Source organism: Lynx rufus, unplaced genomic scaffold, assembly GCF_022079265.1.
Source record: "Lynx rufus isolate CCGP_SWC_20201006 ecotype Redwood Valley unplaced genomic scaffold, mLynRuf1.p SCAF_31, whole genome shotgun sequence".
NCBI classification, from domain to species: domain Eukaryota; kingdom Metazoa; phylum Chordata; class Mammalia; order Carnivora; family Felidae; genus Lynx; species Lynx rufus.
The window spans coordinates 2,698,835-2,717,581 of NW_025814847.1; the positions used below are offsets into that span (position 1 = coordinate 2,698,835).

Below are 18,747 nucleotides of genomic sequence, written 5' to 3' on the forward strand. Positions count from 1 at the left end.
GCTGAACAAGGCTGAGGCTCGGGACCAAGGGACCCCGACCCCGAGACCCCAGGAGGAGTGAGCCAGATGTGAAGACGCCAGCTTGAGCAGACCGAAATCCAGAGCGAGGAAGCGAGTGGGGTTCAGGAGGCAGAGCCCGAGCACCTTCCCACGCCACGCTGACCCCCGATCCCTGGCCCGGACCCAGGCCGTAGGAGCCCTTCGTGGGTGCCCATGGCGGTGGGGGGGTAGGGGTGGGGTGCCGTGGTGGGGAGGGGGCCGTGGAGGCGCTGAGCTGCTCTGGAGACCCTGCCTATCTGTCACCTGACTCTGGAGCAGGGCCTCTCCCTCCAGGCCCCTCCTCCTCCTCCTCCCCCTCCTCCTCCTCCTCCCCCTCCTCCTTCTCCCCCTGCTGCCCCTCCTCCCCCTCCTCCTTCACCTCCTCCTCCCCCTCTCCCCTCCTCCCCCTCCTCCTCCCCCTCCTCCTCCTCCTCCTCCTTCTTCACATCCTTCTCCTACTCCTTCTGCTTCTCCTCCTCCTCCTCCTCCTCCTCCTCCTCCCCCTCCTCCTTCCCCTGCTGCCCCTCCTCCCCCTCCTCCTTCACCTCCTCCTCCCCCTCCCCCTCCTCCTCCTCCTTCTTCACCTCCTTCTCCTACTCCTTCTGCTTCTCCTCCTCCCCCTCCTCCTCCTCCTCCTCCTCCCCCTCCTCCTTCCCCTGCTGCCCCTCCTCCCCCTCCTCCTTCACCTCCTCCTCCCCCTCCTCCTCCTCCCCCTCCTCCTCCTTCTTCACCTCCTTCTCCTACTCCTTCTGCTCCTCCTCCTCCTCCTCCTCCTCCTCCCCCTCCTCCTCCTCCTTCTTCACCTCCTTCTGCTTCTCCTCCTCCCCCTCCTTCCCCTCCCCCTCCTCCTCCCCCTCCTCCTCCTTTACTTCCTCCTCCTTTACTTCCTCCTCCTGCTCTCCTCCGAGGACCCATCACTGAGGCTGGGACAGGAGCTGAGTATTATGTTCTGTTCTCGCTGCAACCAAATCTGATTACTGGGACATGTGATGGATGAGCTCGGTTTGGACCCCCAGCTCAGGCAGTGGGATGATGGAGCTGCCCTGTCACTCCTTCTCCCCGGGATGAAGCATCAGGTCCCGTGTGGCATCTGGAACGTGCCCACCTCGGAGGTGTCTCCAGAGCGCAGATCCCTCTCCAGCCATTCCTTGGCATAAGGACCCCCGAGCACCCACACGCCCGCACCGGCTCCCCAAGCCCTGCCTCGAGGGGATCAGCAACCCAGCTGCAAACCTCTGGCCAGCCGCCACTTCTGCGGGGGGGGTCGGGGGACGGGGCTGGAAAAGGCTGCCTCCGCCTGGCTAGGGGCCTCCAGGCATCTCTCAGTGACAGCCGAGGGCCTCGCAAGCCTGGGGCAGGGCAGGGAGGGAGGAGGGAGAGAGACGGTGCAGAATAATGATGAAGGATTTTTAATAACTCGTCAGCTACGGTGTCAGCTCAGCAGCAGCAGCAGGCACAACCCATTGGGAAAACTTTGCGAGGAACTGTCTCCCCAGGAAGCGAGAAGTGAGGGGAGTCAGGAGGGCCGAGGGCAGGGAAGCGCCCGCCTCCCCCCCAGCCCCTCCAAGCTCTCAGTCAGCACCCAGGGTGCAGGACAAAGTGCAAACAGAATTAACGGAGCCCCGGGCCCGGCCCCTCCGGGAGCTTCCACTCCGGGCCCGACCCACAGACCACAGACTCAGCCCAAGACAGGAGCAAAATCTGTGAGGACATCACAGCACGGGCCAGCCCCCCGCCCCGGAAAACACAGCCCCCGACTTGCTCGATGGCTCAGTCAGCTGGAAGGCAACTACATGCTTATCAAAGGGCTTCTTCTCTTTACCTAATAATTCACCAGGGAATCGTTTGAAGTAGGAGTGTCATCAGAGAGTGTTACAGAAAGCGCTGGTGACCACCCTTCCGACAGCCTCGTTTTCAGACGAGGACACCGAGGTCCAAAGATGTTGCACAGACAGACGGTGGTGGTGGAGCAGGGTCCCTAGAAACCCGAAATCCAGATCTCCCAAAAATGAGTGTAAGTTCACAAAAATAGAATTTCCATATACTTTTCAGGGGCGGATGCTGCACAGCCGGCGGTCACGGGCTCTCCAGCAGGTCAGGGGTGGGAGCGGTGGCGGAACGTGGCGTAAGCCAGCAAAACATTACCAGTCTTCTCTCTCCCTCGGATCACTCCTGTAGGGCTTCCCGGGAGTGGCGGCTGTGAACGCGGGCCGGGAAATGGGAGAGATTTCCCAAGCCTTTGGAATGACAGGTGGAAAAGGCCTCAGTGACACGGACAGGGCGGAATATTCTAGGTCTGTGAGAAGCCCTGGGAAGCTACGAAGAGACGGGGTCCTTATCATACGCACGTGTGAAAGGCAGAGGCTGCAGCGGGCAGGCTGAAAGTTCCAGCCCTTGGGAGGTCAGGGGCATTAAAGGCTTAGTGGCTCTGAGCAGCCCAAAGACAGGGCAGGGCTCCCCCTCCAGGTCCACAGAAGTGAGCAGGCTGGGACCCCCCGGGAGCCCCGGCAGCCTGCCAACACCCCCACGCACAAGAAAGCCGGGGCGGGGGTGGGGGGCAGGGACGCACATCTCCATCCCAACCAACCCCCCAGGTCCAAGGTGGTAGTGCTGCACAAAACAGGCACTTGATGAGGGTTTCACGAGTGAAGGGGACAGTGCTGGGGGCTTCGCGGGAGAAGGAAAGGGCAAGGGGAGGCCCCCCCAGATTCCCGCAGAAGGCCAAGACCGAAGGCTTCCTTCGCTGCGGCAGAAAGAGAAACTGAGGCAGCAGGGCACGGGCCCATGTTGCCGAGGAGAAGGCCTGCAGCAAAGCCAGCAGCGGGCCCCGCAGCCCAGCCAGCCGCTCGGCAAGATGTAAAGTGCTATCCAAACGTGATGCATTATTAACACTTCAGAAATCATATTTCACAGCCGCCCGCTGGAGCCGGGAAGTGAATCTTTCCTCCTGCTCTCGGGCGGGGAGTTATTGTTAGAGCCACATGTGACAGCAGTGACGTGTGACCACGGCTGAGAGGGTGGGTGGGGGCGGAGGCCAGGGGCGCCCACCCGGGCAGCAAGCTGGCCCCTGCCTCTCCCACCCCATGGTGATGGGCTTCCAGGAGCCCCCAGCACAGAAGGCTGACGGCGCCCGTGACCGAGCCCCTCCCCCCGCTCCCCTGCACCACAGGATGGACACGGGGGCAGGAGATCCGGAAGGTCGCTGCTGCAGGGAAGCCCATCTGCAGGGAGAAGAGGGTCCAGAGCAGGTTGGGGAAGACGAGGCCCTGGGTCCCGGGTGGGCTGGGAGGCCTCCAGGCGGGCCCAGCCCAGGCAGAGGGAGGAGGAAGCCAGCTGCGAGCTGGGTCCTGTCCCCACTCGAGGTCGCCAGCCACGGGACCGGGAGGAAGGAGGGAGGGGAGGGAGAGCCCTGCCTGCCAGGGCAGCGCTGACTCTTGGGCAAGAAACGAGAAGGCGCTGGTGGTGGACAGGGGGGGACAGGGAGGCGGCCAGTCACCCCCAGCCCCTCTCGGACCCGCCCCCTCGAGGGGACCCGCCTCGCTCTCGCCTGCAGGTGCTGGGCTGGTCTCTGTGCTCGGGGCCAGGGTGGGCAGCTTGTAATTAGGCACAGGGACCGGAGGAACCAATTTTCAATTAAAACCTTATCTACAGGGTGCATAGACATAAAGGCGGGTATGTCTGATTCTTTTCTAAGCCAGCCTTCGGTATTTGCAGTGCCTGGAAGGAGGCGCAGGGAGGGAGGGCGCCCGGGCAACCCTGGCGACATATAAATTCTACTCATAATTACATGACTTTCAACACCACGAGATGCCAATAAAGTATTTGCAGGCCCACAGACGAACGGCGTGCTGGCATTCCCGAGACGGTGCTTGGGCAGCCAGGGCACGGGGAGGGGCGGCCGCTTCTGCCTCGGGGGGTGGCTGCCCGCGGAGGGGGCTTCTCCTTGGCTGCTGAGCAGACCCCTGCCTTCAGGGCCCCGGGCCGCCCGTCCCTTGCAACCCAGCTCTGTTAGAGCCCCCCAAGCCAAGGACGTGAGCTGTGGGTGTGCAGAAGGAAACGGAGAAGTCTCCCTCCGCTCCTGAGCCCAGCCCTCCCTTGCCCCCACCTTCTTGAGGCCGACCACCGGGCTTCCCCTTCCCATGCACTCAAGGGAGGGCAGGTGGCACAGTCAGGGGCGAGCTCCCCCTCTCAGAGCCAGGGCAGGCGGGGGGACACGGGACAGGGGGCATCGAGAGGGCCCACGAAGGAGCGGGGAGGCACTCTGGGAAAGCGGGGGGGCCTCATCCATCACCCCTGCCTCCACGCACACCGGAAGCAGCAAACCGGTCAGGAGCCTTGCCTTCCCCGTCAGTGTAGGCCCAGCCTCCGGGCACGGGCCTCTCTGCAGGGACCTCTCGATGAAATATACGTTAGCTGTGAACGGCACAGAATGGAGGAAGAGGGGCGACCAGGAACTCTGTCAGTGAGTTGGCGGGCGCGGGTTTCGGTAGCGACAGCAGCACTCCTGCTGGAAATCGGAACCGGTGTGGCTCCCGCTCTGCGGTCTCCCCCCTGCCCCCCCCCCCCAGCGCCCCAATCCAGCCTGTGCCTTTCACAAGTGAGTCTCTGGGGACCAGGAACAGCTCTGAGAGCCGCTCAAGACGAGCTCCCGGCACAGGCTTAGCTCGGCCACGGGCACGGCACTCAGCACGCCGTCCGGGGGAATCAAAAATTAAATAATAGCGATAATGACGCTTCCACAAACATCCACAGGCAACTGGTCGGCAAGAAATCTCGTCAACGGCCTCTGCGGAAGGGGTCCTGTAGAGCCGAGGCAGCCCGCCCTCGGTCCTCCAGCCCGTTCCTGCCACCTTGATGGCTTTCTGCCTCTGTTTCCGGCCAAACCTGGAAGAACTTTGAAGCCTGGACAATTCCGCTCAATTCTATTCCACGCGAATCAGCAGTAAGTCTCGGGGACCTACTGTGTGCCAGAGTTTATACTAAGCACCACGGAGATAAGGAGATTAACGGGGCACAGCCTTGCTCTTGAGGCATTTATAATAAATAGCTTTTGCTAAAGATAAGGTTCAGGCCAGTCATCGGCTTTGGTGTTTAGGAGAGAAATGATTAATCCTGATCGTGGGGGAAGAGGAGAGAGTGATTTGGGGAGGGGAGAGTGATTTGGGGAAGAGACTGCGTAGGGGGCGAGATGAAGCCTCGTACCCGCAGGCACAGAGACAAAGCGATCCTGGGCACAAAGGACATCGAAGACAAAGGCCGGGCAGTGCGCGGTGTGTGTGGGGGCCAGTCCGGCGTGGCCGGAGCTCTGGGCATTTGTCGAAGGGCAGGGCTGTCAGGATCAAAAGTGCTAATCCCCTTAAACGGACTTGCAAGTTCCATGTGCGTGGCAATTACCAGGTTCCACGTTCGTACGGCTTGTGGGACATTACAGGCCACGTAGAGTGGGATCGGGCTGTAGCAGGTCTTGAATGCACTCGTTCACCCCCGCCCTCCACCCTGAACGCACCCTGACCCTCCCAGGCGTCAGCCACTGTGCTGGGGGCTGCAGGCAGGCAGCAGAATCCCACCCGCCTCCTGCTCCCAAGGAATGTTCACGGCAGCACAGACCTTCACACGTGAATGCAACACGGGGCGACAGGCGCCTGCAGTGATAAAGTACGGAAGGGGTGCAATGGACTGAGAGAGAGAGTGGATTTGGCCTGGGGGGTCGGCTGGCCACCAGGAAGGCTTCACGGGGACTAAGATTCGCAAAGTCAGGGGTGCCCACCAAGCAGATGGGGAAGCCCACCGCGGGGTGGGGGAGACCCTCCAGGAAGAGCATGTACGTGAGCAAAGGCCGGGAGGCAGGGTCTTTGCTGGACCGTGGCCTCTCCACGCGGTTCTGACGGGACAGAGAGCACCAGCAGGCTGGGCCGGGCCCTGTGTCGTTCTACCTGCCGGCTGGAGGGCAGCCCTGGGATTCGGTGACAGCGGCTGAGAGGGGTAAAGCCTGGAGAGCCCCGCCGGCAGCCGGGGGAGCTGTGGCTCGGCTCCTGGAGAGAAGTTATAAGCACGCAGAACTAAGACAGCGGATAAAGAGAAATGGAACAGATCTGAAATGCATGGAGAGGCAGAATCAACAGGATTTAATGGTTGGGAGAACGTGAAGCGGAGGGGGATGGTCCTCAGTGTGGGTCGCCAGGCAGTGGACCCCGATCTGGGAATCCCGGAGAGGCAGGCGCGGTGGGGGTGGCCTGGCGGCCATCCAAGGTCATTCTGAGGCATGTGGACTTGATCCTCCGGACGGTGGGGGGGCCTCAAGGGTGGCTTGAGAAAGGCTGCTGTGCACCCAACCCAGGGAAAGCGCAGGCAAGAGGGGGGCTGAGTCAGGGAGGGGAGGATGGGAGGGGGGAGGAGAGAAAGTCCGCGTCTGTGCGGCCCCCAAAGAGGAGGTGAGCGGAAGTCCAGTGTCGGTGCCCCAGTGGCCACGTGGCGGGTATTGGCAGTGTTCAGTTGTGAGGCAGACGTGAGGGGCACACACACTCAACACCGTAAAATACCAGCCATTCCTCGTCTCCCTAAAATAGGTTATCTGTGGTGTGACCCGACCCTGATAAGAACAGCTTGTCGTTTGCAACTGTGGATGACCGTAGGGGGGGCAGCGGGGGGGGGGGGAGGAGCCAGAGTCAGGGGTGTGGTGTCTTCCCTGTTGCAGGAAGGAGAGGATGCCCTTCCAGGCAGAGGGACCAGCACGAGCAGGGGCTCAGAGGCAGGACGACTGCAAACGCAGGAGAATGTGAATGTGAGCAAACCTCACCACCGCGCCGGGCCGTCTGGGGGACCCCGGCCCCGCCGGGCCCCCCCCCCCCCCAGGGCCACCATCAAAGAGCCGAGGGCCGTCAGCCAGCGCTGAAGGCTGGAGAGAGGCCTCCGCTCTGAGCACTGCTGAGCACATGTCCATCTCTGAAGCAGGAGGAAGGGGAGGCAGCCAGGACGGAATCAGGAGAAGGTACAATTTTGGGAAAGCGAACGTGGTGAGGGCAGGACGGGCCAGCTGGACAGCCGCCGTCCGACCGCACTCCCAAGTCTCGGAACGTCACGGCCGGAAGAGACCAACCCTCTCATTTCACAGGCGGGGAACCCGAGGCCCAGACAGGTGCAGTGACGGTCACCAGCAAAGCCAGAAGCACAGCTCTGGCGTCTCTGGGCGCCTCGGGTGCAGGCTCTACCCCAGCCTGTCACCAGAAAGGTCCCTGGAACACTGAAGGTGTTGCACTCTGAGGGCTGAGCGGCCTCCCAAGGTCACGTGGCTCCCGCTGTAATCAGTGATCCCGTCCCGTCTTTCTGGTAGCCTCCGAGCCCCTTCTCTGACATCCCTGGCCCCTGCAGAACCCTGGGGCGGAGGGCCTTGGGGTTCGGCCTCTACTCTCACCAGGAGGCTGGGAGCACTGCCCGTGGCAGGTGCCGAAGGCCCTGGGGCCCGGGAACCCTCGGACAGACGCCCTGGATGTTCTCTCCAGCCACACACAGTCCTCTCCCCGAGCCCCACCTCCAGACACTGATTTTCAGCTTTAAACCTCAAAAACGGCCAACGGCCCCCCCAAGCGGGGGCTCCCGGGGAGCGCTCACTGGAACATGAGGTCAGCTCAGTCCAGGAGGGCTGTGACTGCGCCTCCAGCCCTCGTCACAGGCGGGCAGTGGCCGCTGTGACCCGAGCACCTTCAGCCTGGTTTCCTGGTCCTTCTGCCCACTGACCCCAATACTTCTCCGCCCGCACCCAAACCGGGCACTCGCCGCGGACCCCTCCTGGCTTACCTCGCGCCAGCCAGCACCGGACACGCCTCCTCAACAGGTCTCGGTCATCCCTGTCCCCGACACCTACTCCCCCCGCTGCAGCCCCCTCTTTTCTCCCTGGACTATGGCAACACCCCTGACTGGTTCCCCCGCCTCCAGCTCGCGCCCCTTAAATCCATTCTCCACACAGTTGCCAGAATGGTCTTCCTAAGACACAAATCTATCGCCACCCCGCGTGAAACCTTCAGTGGCTCCCCAGTGACCTCGGACGAAGCTCAAATTAGCTTAGGTCCCGGCCAACCTCACTGCTCCCACAGTGTCTTCTGTTCTCCAGGACATGCGCTCCGCCTTGCAGAAACCCCAGCACGCCAGGGGTCTCCGTGCCCATCCTGCCTCAGCCCTCCAACTTGCATGCTCCCCTCCCCTGCCACCGGGCTCCCCCCCTCTTCCTCCTCCAAGAGCAGTTCAGGCTCAGGGCCCCAGGAGCCTTCCCGGATCCCCAGCCCGCACAGCACTGAGCTCACAGGGTACTTACAGCCCTAGGACTGAGAAGCACGGAGCTACAAGCACCTCAGGACAGACGCTGTTTGTAATCCAGCCTTGTGCTGAGCAAGGACGCCCATCTCCTCGTAGACGCTCAACTAACGCTTGTGGAATTGAACTGAACCCCAAAGTTAATCTTCTCTTCCTACCTCGCCCTACAAATACATTTTATTCCTTCTGCCTCCTCACTTGCTAACCCAAGTTTTTCTTCTTCTGTGCCACGCAAATGCCCCCTCTTCCAAGAAGCTCTCCCTGATAGCCCCCCCTCCACACCCCCGAGCTTGTGCCACACGGCTTAGCATCTCTGTTGCCTCTCTCCCGAGAGTGAGCTCCACTCCCAAACCAGCCCGCTCGTTCTTTCTCAAAGGCAGTAAATGCTTCCTGCGCTTGTGGTCAATGTCGTAAGATTTCTTACCCCTGCAATTCCTCCTCCAGCTGCGGGGCGAGGACTGTGCCCCAGCCCCACCGCACGTGTATTGGCTGTGACAGATGCACGGTCACGGCTGTTCAGGGCCTGTGTTGAACTGCTGACTTGTGTGTTTTATGTTATTTTTGTACACGAGCAAAGGTGTGTGTTCCCTTTTCCTTCTAGGTGTTTCTCTGCACCTTTCTGTGTCCCACTTTGGGCGACAGCTCCGAGATCCCTTCCCGCTTTGATGCTGGGTGAGTCTGCAACTGTGGGTTCACTGGGGGCAGGAACTACATCTGTTTCTTCCCTCCTGGCTTCGTACACCGGAGGCTCGAAAAATCGTGCTGGATGGAAACCATTCCTGGTCTCTGCTTCTCCCCTCTTCCTCTCACGGGAGGCAGGCGCATCTAGGAGCTAAGTTGGTCAGTAGCCAGCTCTGCTGTGCAGCCTGGGACCACGGGCTTCACGTCTCTGTGCCTCAGTGTCCTCGTCTGTAAAACGGACGTGACATCAGTATTTCCTCACAGAGACTAAGCCCCAGGCAAGTTTTAGTTGTTATGATGATGATGATGATTGCCTGATCCTTCCATCTTTCTTATCTCATTTTTGGATTCCTCACCCTTTTTGATCTCGGGGACCTGATAAGTGTCATCGACACCAAGGAGCCAAGGACGGGAGTGCTGGTGGAGGAAGCCCGCGGAAGCCCAGGGCTAGGTTGCTCTTGGGCTCCAGAGATCTCTTGCTCAAGAGAAAGGGAGGGTCGGGGCCGGGGCAGGCGCAGGAAAGTCCTGGGCAGAGGAAGGGTCCTGCCAGCTCACTCAGAGCAGATCATTTTTGTGGGAGCCACACCGGGGAGGGGGCACGGCTTATGGAACATTCCACAGGACACCCGAACCCTGGCCCTGAAACACTTGTGTGCGCGGGTCAGAGCAGGTTATAACCAGTGTGGCCGAGCCCCTGGCCGCTCCGGGAAGGACGTGCACAGGGGACCGGGGACTCGGGAACGTGGTTGTGGCCCCGGCTCTGTAGCAATTACGACCTCAGGCAAGGCTCACCGCGCTGAGCCTCAGTTCACCCAACTAGAAAACAGGGACAGCAGAGCGATCTGGGCGGGATCACGTGTGCTCCGTAAACGACAAAGCGGCACCCAGCTCTCAGCCCTCGTTGTTATTAAGGCTGTAACTACACGGCCTAGCCATCCAGAAAATGTACCTGATAACTGAGGTTCAAGTACCTTTTTAAGCCTCATTTATTTAAGCCAAACAGGTTCTCAGTCATCGGAAGGTGACCGGCCTCCATGAGACTTCACGGCTCCCCCGCACAGCCTGACCTCTCTCCGCACCACCTCCCCAGGCGGACCCCGGGGGGGTCGCCCTCCCCGCCGGCCCGAGGGGCTGAGTCCCCCACAGGGCTCGACCCCGGGCGCCCAGGCCAGTGTCACGCACACAGTAGGCACGCACCGTGGCTGTCTTCAGCGAGTCAACGAGCAGGTGCACAAATTCTCCCTTCGGCGGCCCTGCAGGCCCCCCCCCCCCACCCCGTCCGCGGCCTCTAACCGCCGGGGCTGGTTCCTCTCTCTAGAGTCACATAAAATGAATCTAATTCTCCTCCACATGACAGTGCTTCAAGCATGTGAGCAGAGTTATGACGTGCCCCAGAGTCTCCTCTTCTCGTGACCAGACAGCCCGCGTTCTTAAACTGCTGTTTCCTCCCCACGGGCCCTGCGCACACGCCGGCTGGGTGTCCTCCCCTGGCCCGGCTCCCGCCCCGCTTCTCCACTCACAGCAAACCACGAGCTCCTGCACGCGGGGCTCTCCTCCCGGGGCCCCACGCCACGGTTTCCGGGGTCAAGGTCACCAAGGACCCCCAAGCGGCTACATCCAACATCTACCCTCACCTTGGCTCCCACCTTGCTGCACAGACCAGCAGCATCTGGCACGCCCGGCCGCTGCCCCCGGGGCTTGGCGGCCTGGCGCTCTCCCGGGGCTCACCCTGGTCCTGTGCCTGCTGTGGTCCCCTCTGCCCTCGCTCCCTGCCGAGTTCACCGGGCGCACACCCACCACCTCCAGCCAGCTCAGACCTCCCCCACCGCCCCCCGCCCCAGCTCCGGCCGCTTCGGCCAAGACACTTATTTCACGGCTGCACTTGTGTGTCCCACGGGCATCTCCCACTTCCCTCCAAAACGGAGCTCCCCATCTTCCTCCCCCAAACCTGGGCCCCGCAGCAAAGACCGCCCTCTTCCTCCGGGTCCTCAAGACAAGCTCCGTTCTCTGCCCTTCCCTTCCTCTCTCCCACTGCTTCCCCTCCATCAGTGCATCCTGCCGGTTCTAATCCTCAAATAATTCCAGAGACGAGCCCCGTCCGCAGGAGCCACCGGATGGGTCCCCTGTCCGCACACAGTCTGTTCATAACACAGCAGCCGGAGTGACTCTGTTAACACAGAAATTAGGTCTCAGAACCCAGCACTGACTTCCCATCTCATTCGAAGTGAAAACCCGGGTCCTTGTGATTCCTTCAAGGTTCTTGTCCCCTAACCACTTGTCTGGTCCTGGGTTCCTGGGACAGAGGCTCTCGAGCCTTGGAACTTCCCCAGTGATAAGGGTGTCTTTGGGCTCTTGGACCACACCTGGGTTTGTGCTAAGGAAATGAGTCTGGGTGGGGGCTGGGACTGCTGGTGGACCAGCCACGGGGTCGGTAGGCTGGGGCTCCGGGCCACAGACACCAGCCTGACCTGCTGAGACCCGGGAGAGGAAGAGGGTTCAGTGGGTTCCATCGTGGGGCCGGTGATTCACTCACCAAACCCCAATAAACACTGGACGCTGAGGCTCAGGGGAACTTTCCAGCTGGTGAACTCTTCCGTGTGCCGGGAGGGTGATGGCCTGATTCTGCAGGGAGGGCAGTGGGGGCTCCTCTCCTCATCGGGTTGGTCCCGATCTGCGTCCTTTCTAGCGGAGCTGTAAGGAAGGCACTTTGCCAAGTTAGAGTCGTTCCTGGCCCCTGAGGGGGCCGCGGTCAGAAGGGCGCTCAGGAGGTGGCCTGGGATCCCACCCTGGCTGGGGCTGTGCCCTGAACACGTGGAGTCTGAGCTAACTCTAGATGGTTAGTATCAGAACTACAGGGCGTGCGTGTGGCCCCTCACGATTTGCGTGCACGTGCATGTTGTATATGCACACGCGCGTGCACACACACACACACACACACACCTTGTTTCTACCACTCGTTCCCTTGCTCACTTTGGTACATTTATACTGGATTTCCTCAAACGCAGCAGGGACCCTCCAACCTCAGGACCTTTGCATTTACTGTTCTTTCTGCCGGGCGGGAACGCTTCCCCCTGGTATGTCTGTTCCCTTCCCTCCTTCAGACCTTGTGTCAAGTACCACCTTCTGAGTGAGTTCCTACCGAACCACCTCACTTAAAATTGCACAACTGCCCACGACGTTCCGGAAGCCCCTTCTCTTGTGTTACTACTCCCATGGCGCATATCAATATCCAAGTTACCTTTTATTTTATGTATTAATTTGTTTATCGTCTCCTTCCCTGACACGAAGCCTTATAAGATCTGTGAGGGTAGAAATACACACACACACACACACACACACACACACACACACACACACATTTTGGTCACTGCTGTATCCTCAGCGCCCAGAAAAAGCGCCTGGTACTTTAAGGATACGAGATGAATAACAATGAGTGTTACGATTTTTAGAAGCTTTACTACCGTCCAGTTGGCCTACTTCCCATTGAGCCGGGTATCCAGAAAGTATGGACGCTGCCTGGCGTGGGTCCCCCAGGACGGTGCAGAGGAACTCCTCCTCTTCCAGGGAGAATGTCACACCCAGCACTGGAGGCAGACAGCAGGGGGTTCACCTCCGGCTATGCCCCTTCGTGTTTAAGCTTATTTTTGAGAGCGAACACACAGGGGACGGGCAGAGAGACGGGGGACAGAGATCCGAAGCAGGCTCTGCGTTGACAGCAGTGAACCTGATCTGGGACTCGAACTCACGAACCGCGGGATCACGACCTGAGCGGAAGGAAGCTGGACACTCGACCGACTGCGCCACCCAGGCGCCCCTTTGCCACTTTTTTCTAGCCGCCTTTCACAGGATGCTTTGTGCACAGGGTGCCCCTCGGGCCGTGCAGACAGTCCCCGCTCCAGGAGCACAAGGTCCCCGTCCGCCGCACCCACTCTTGTGGGCCCAGCGGGTAGCACCGTGCCCGCACGAAGGCGGCATCCGATTCACACCTGCTGAACGGACGAATGAACGTTCCAGACAGGACGCGTGTCACTGTACATGGACTGTCTCACGGAATCCTCAACACTCCCCATTACGCAGCAAGCAATCAACCTCGTCTTACTTATGGCGCTACGACGGGAAAACAGGATTAAGTTCTGGGTCTTCTGGCGTCCAAGGGCGTCCTCCTAACCTCCGGGCTGTACCGCCTCAACGGCAACGTGGCTGTGCACAGGCGAGCTGCCCCTCGGGGCCTCAATGTCTTCACCCGCAACTGCCAGGACCAGGCGGGTAGAGGCGGGCGCGTGCTTAGCCGTCCAGCACGCTGCGTCAGAGGCAGGTGTTAGTGGAGTGACTTGAAGCTGCTCTAGCCCTCTGTCGTCCACACCGAGGCCCGCAGTTCGCCTTACCCTAGTTGGCAGGGCACCTTCCCGCCCCTGGGAGGGGATCCACGCAGCCCACGTGGCCACAGCCACCAGGCACGGGCTGCCAGGGGCCCCGGCGCCCTGTGGCACCCCGCGGCTGGTCTCGGTGGCAGCTGGGGGGAGCCGGCCAGGAAGCCTCCCCCTGTTCCTGAGGCTCACGGCCCCCCGCCCGGCCTCCTCACTGCCTCTCCAGGAGGCACGTTTTCCGCTCTGTTTCCTCTCCTCCCCGGAAGGCGGGGACCCGAGAAGGCAGAAGCCTCCCCGGTGGCCCCTGCAATTTCACCGCGATGAGGTGCCCAGGCACGGGGCAGGTGGCAGAGGAGAGTGGCAATAGATTCAGAGAAAAGGCGGGAGCCCTGCCCCCTGGGGTCCCCTGGACTGTCAGTGTTCCCAGACACGGAGGCCTTTATCCCTGAAAGGGAGCGGCGAGGCATGAAGACAAAGGCCATATCTGATCCTGGCTGGGGCGAGGCCGTGGGGCCGCGGGGAGGGGAGTGCGCAGGGGCCCGGGGCAGGGCGGAGGCAAACAGGAGGATGGGCGGCCCGGAGTCCGCTTGCGGTCCTCCCCCGTGAGAGGAGTGGTGCCAGCTGGTGCCCTGCCTGTGCCCGTGTTTGTTTCAAAGGCGCTTTCCACGCGCTCTCCCCCCGTGGATCTGCACGCAGCTCGCGGTCTCCCCACCATCCGCCTGCCCGCACGACGAATGTCAGTCCTTCACAGGACACGCGGTAAGGCAAGAGGCCCGCGCACAGCCCGTCAGGAAGAAGGGGCACACGAGCTGACCTCGGATGGAGGTGACTCTGTGGCGAGGCCGTGTGCACGGGTCCAGCCGGAGCAGGGCCCGGCACTCGGGGGACACCCAGAGAACGCTGCTGGCCGCTGTCCCAGTGGGTGGCCCCTTGCACACGGCAGCGGCTTCTGTCCCCAAAGCACCCGGAGGGAGGGGCCGCCTCCCCTATGGCAGCACGTGGGCGACCGAGGCCCAGCTTACAGGGGGCTCCACACACAACCAAGGACACAGCCTGCTGCCCGTGTTAAAGAACATTTGCGGCCCCCCGCCCCGCCCCCTCAAGAAATGGGAGGCAGCTGGGGGGCACGGGGGCTGCCTGCCCCCCACCCTGGATGCCCCCCTCACCTGGAAGCCTTGTTCAGTTACCATCTGACTTAACACACTCACTCACCTGTCCCCGGGGAAAGGCCCTACCACCACCGTCTTGCCCGGACCTCACCTCTCCGGTCTCTGGTTTGTGAAGAGCTCTCTTCCTGTCCCCGGCCCTCCCCACTACCTCCCGAGCGCTGGCCGCGCTGGGCAGTGCAGCAAGTCCTACGAGCCTCTGTGAAGGCCCTGGGTTCCCGAGAGGAGAGGCCCGCCCCAGACAGCGGAGGGGAGAGCCCAGACTCCCAGCCCGGCCCACAGCAGTCTCCCCCCCCCCCCCGCTAGATCCCCGGCCTGCTGTCACCCCCCCGAGAGGGGCCGTTCCCTAGGGGGCCTGGATCTCCTCCTCCCCTCAATCTTTGCCTCAAATCCATGATCAGTTCCAACTCCAAAATACTTTTCCTGAGCGTCCCTGGTTCTAACTGGCACTCTGTCTCCTGGACAATCTCAGTCCCAGGACCGCCTGCCACACCGTGAATTGTCGGTGTGAATGACATCTGCACGGAGGAATGCCAGCCTTGTCCACAGCCTTTCACTGGCTGTCCCCACTCAGGCTCCCTCCAACCCGTGCCTCTCTCCAGAGCGTGTCCTCTATTCTCTCCCTCAGGGATCCTACCTCACTCAGCTTTGTAGAGTGCCTGGCGCATAATAACTGCTCAATAAGCGTTTGTTGACTGACTGTCGGTCATCACCCTGCTGTCTCTCCCCTCCTCCACACCTCCTTCTGGCTTCCACGTTGCCCCCCCCCCCCGAGTTATGATCCCAAAACACTAAATCGAGTCCATAACTCACTGCTTTCTAAACTCCATTATGTCCTTGCCGTTCACGATACGATTCAAAATCTTTGGCTGGACACCCAAGGCCCTTCACAGCCAGGCCCCCGCCCCCTTCCCCACCTTGCCTCTGGCCACCCACCCCCGGCACGCAGCAGCCCTCCTTCTCTGAAGTGGCCCAGTCTTTTCCGTACTGGGTTGGGTTAAGGAAATGCTGAAGCAACTATCCCCTCCATCCCTGCTCTGAGCTCAACGGCCTCCCCCGCCCCGTGAAGCCCTCCAGGCAAAATGAGCCACTCCTGTTACACTTGCCCAGACAGGGGAGGGGGGACCCATATTTATGGGGCACTGATGCTGCTGCACGATCTAGTTTAATTCCTCCTCAGTACAGTGTTGGAAGACAGACGTTAATCTCTCCACAAACCACGGCTCAAGGAGATCACAGAACCAGTGAAAGCAAGGGTCGGGATTCGAACCCCAGTCTGTCGGACGCTGGAGTCCCTGGTCTTTCTCCTCCACCCCACTGCCTCCTACCTCCGTCATGGGGCCTCCTTGCTGTGTCTACGGCACGCGTCGGTCTACACCCCTGGTTACACGTACGGCTACTCAGATCCACGTTCCTGGAGGCCAAGCCCAGGAATGGGCTCCTACAAGGTCCCCAATAAATGGTTAATCGAACAGACACACAAGTGAGCGAACGGAGGCACTGAGGGTTACATCACTCCCCAGGCGTGAGCCGCGACGAGGGACTGTCCGGAGGAGACCCACCTGGGGGACCCCGCCTCCTGCTCCCAGCATCAACCGGATGCTCTCTTCGGAGCTCTGTTTTATAAGCAAACCAACAGCCCTCAAGGAGACGGCATGGTTACCGAAAACCAAACACCAAACACATCAAAACAAACCACGAAACATAACAACAACACCCACAGGTGACAAGCACGGCTCCCTACAAAGAACAAGACAGACACATCCCTCGCCCTCTGGGACCTGCCTCTGAGACCCACACCACCAGGGGTGGTAACGCCAGGCCGCTCGGCAAGAAGGCCTCGAAACAGAAAATCGATAGAGTTGGCCAGACTGTATCTACAACCTGGGCCCGTCAGGGGACACGAAGGGGTGGGGGAGGCGAGGGGAACAATGCTGAGGCACAACCCACCCCGAGCCCCTGTGTCCAAGAACAATCAGGAGGCAAACCAGCCTGATGAGCTGGTGTGGGGCACGGGCTGGGAGGTCCCTGGCATGTGGGGACGTGAGCGCACGCTCGTCCCGGCCCCCTCGCCACCCCCACCCTCCCTACCCCCCTCCCCTTGCGCCTCTCGCGTCTCGGGCCAATGCTGCTAATCGTTTTCTCCACCGGCCAACTGGTGGGAATGAGGGGCGTCCAACAATTTAAGTGTTGGCCATCAGATACGGAAAAATAAAACGGGGACAGAGCTGCAGGGTCAGGAAAGGGAAGCCCGTTTCCAAGCGATTTTCCCTCTTAATGCTGATCCGTCAGGGCGCGTCATGGACAGCCCTACTGCAAGCAAGACACAGTGACCGTCAGCAAAGTCCAGGCATTCATGATGCGAGGCCAGGCAGGCTGGGCCCGCGCACGGTGCTCGTGGAATGGCAGGGCCCCGGTGTTGGAAGGGACGGTGGAGGTCACCTTGGCCAACGTGCTCCTCAATCAGAAGTCCCCGGTCCAGCGTGCCCAGCCCACGGCCCTCCGGGCTCTTCCGGAAGCCTCCTGGGCCACGGGGCTTGCTGCCTCGTGAAGCAGCCCTTCTCGTTCGCTGGACGCTCAGGTGGTCCAGAAGTTCTGTCGCTTCTGCGACGTCCACATCCATCCCCCCGCCCCCCGCCCGGCCCTCTGGAGCCGGTCTGCACCGGCCGGACCTACTTCGCACGGCTGTTGGAGATTCCGAAGTTACAGCCGCGAATGCACCACGTCCCTTGGGGTGCTCCTATCTAGTGGGCCAGTCTAAGGCTTCCTCCATGTGACACGGGGTGCTCCCTCTTCCCCAGACCCTGGGTGCCCCGTTTGGGTCCAGTCTTCCCTTTGTGAGATCTCGGAGGGCCGAGCGCGGTCTCTCCTAGTGCCCAGGGAGGCAAAGCTGCAGAAGGACCAGAAGTTGGTTACTTCCAGCATCACGGCCCCTGTTCCTGGTCGGTCTGCTTAGCGTCCTGTACCTCCTGCCAGCACGTCCAGCCGGCTCCCTCCAGCCACGCCAGGGCAGCCTCATCCGCCTCCCCACCGCGCACCTCTGGGGCCTAGAACAGCGCCTGGCACGTGGCAGAGACACGTAAACATCTGCCGAGTTCACGACCACGTGGACTGAGGCACAAGCCTCGGCTCACACATGGCCTCTGCACAGGCCTCTGTCCTTGGGCTCCGTCGCCCGCCCCGGGAAGAGAGGGCCGGCCTCCCGCCCCCGCCAGCCAGGCAGATGGGGGGGCCGGTAGAAGAGAGCCTCCCGGGAAGGTCTGTGGGCACAGAGCCAGGCCACGACTCCACCAGAGTTTCTGAGCGGCTGGCAGGCCGGTCCTGCCCGGCGTCTAGCTGACACAAGAGCCCGGACGGTTTCCTGCTGAGGCAACGGGGGTGAGGGGCAGCCGGCTCAGCCGTGGGCCCTGCAGGGGGGAATCTGTGCTGGACTCCGGGGACAGACGTGGGGAGGACGGGAGACAGGCCCCGACTCTGGAGACCGTGTTTCTGGAACGCTCGGGATGACAAGCCAAAGCTACCTGGGAAACCAAAGTGGGGCCTTAGGAGCCCAGGTTCAGTAGAGGAGTCCTGTGAGCTTACAGAGTGCTTCCTGGAGGAGGGGGCTGCAGACAGGGTTTGGAACGAGAGAAAGGGCTTGAGAGCTGACCATTTAACATAGCGCTCGCTCATTAAACGCCGGAGCATACTGGGCACCCTGCTAACCTCTTGCGGACACCGGTTCATTTAACGCCCACAACTCCAGGGAAGGGGATATGAGGGAGTCCTTCCGTAAATGGAGAAGCGGAGCTCAGATGTGACGTAACTTGGCTAAGGTTTTATAACGCGGGGACTCGAGCCCAGGTGTTGAAGACCCCATGTCGGAACTTGCTGCTGCCACGGTATCAGCGGGTCCCCAGACATCAGCGGGCATCATGGCACCAGTGGCCCCCGGGATGCCATGGCATCTTCTGGGACTTCCGTCGTGGGAAAGCCAGCTCCCACGGCAGAGCTGCGACTGTGTGTAGCCGAGGCCCCCTCGGAGTCCAGAGCCCGCGGAGGCTCACTGCAGACCGGCCACGGCTTCTCAGAGGCACCTGCCGAGGCTGCCAGCCTTCAGAGCCCTCCCCGCGGCCTCCCTGCTCCGGGCTCACAGCTCTGCCCCTAGAGCCCTCCAGCCACCCGGCTCCCCCGCTTCAAGCTTCGAC

The 18,747-nt window shown here is 61.4% G+C and overlaps 1 protein-coding gene across 1 annotated transcript in view; it reads right to left on the bottom strand.

Annotated features, from left to right (window-relative positions):
• The window catches only part of KIRREL1 (kirre like nephrin family adhesion molecule 1), a 46,530-nt gene extending 29,347 nt beyond the window's left edge, over nt 1–17,183 (bottom strand). The window contains exons 1-5 of the mRNA XM_047092631.1: nt 17,003–17,183; nt 14,209–14,343; nt 13,430–13,540; nt 13,196–13,327; nt 12,505–12,611 (exon numbers count right to left, since the gene is read on the bottom strand). Of these exons, the coding sequence (XP_046948587.1) occupies nt 12,505–12,611; nt 13,196–13,327; nt 13,430–13,540; nt 14,209–14,343; nt 17,003–17,183 (666 nt within the window). The remainder of the gene's footprint in view (nt 1–12,504; nt 12,612–13,195; nt 13,328–13,429; nt 13,541–14,208; nt 14,344–17,002) is intronic.
• Between the last annotated feature and the right edge of the window lie 1,564 nt (nt 17,184–18,747).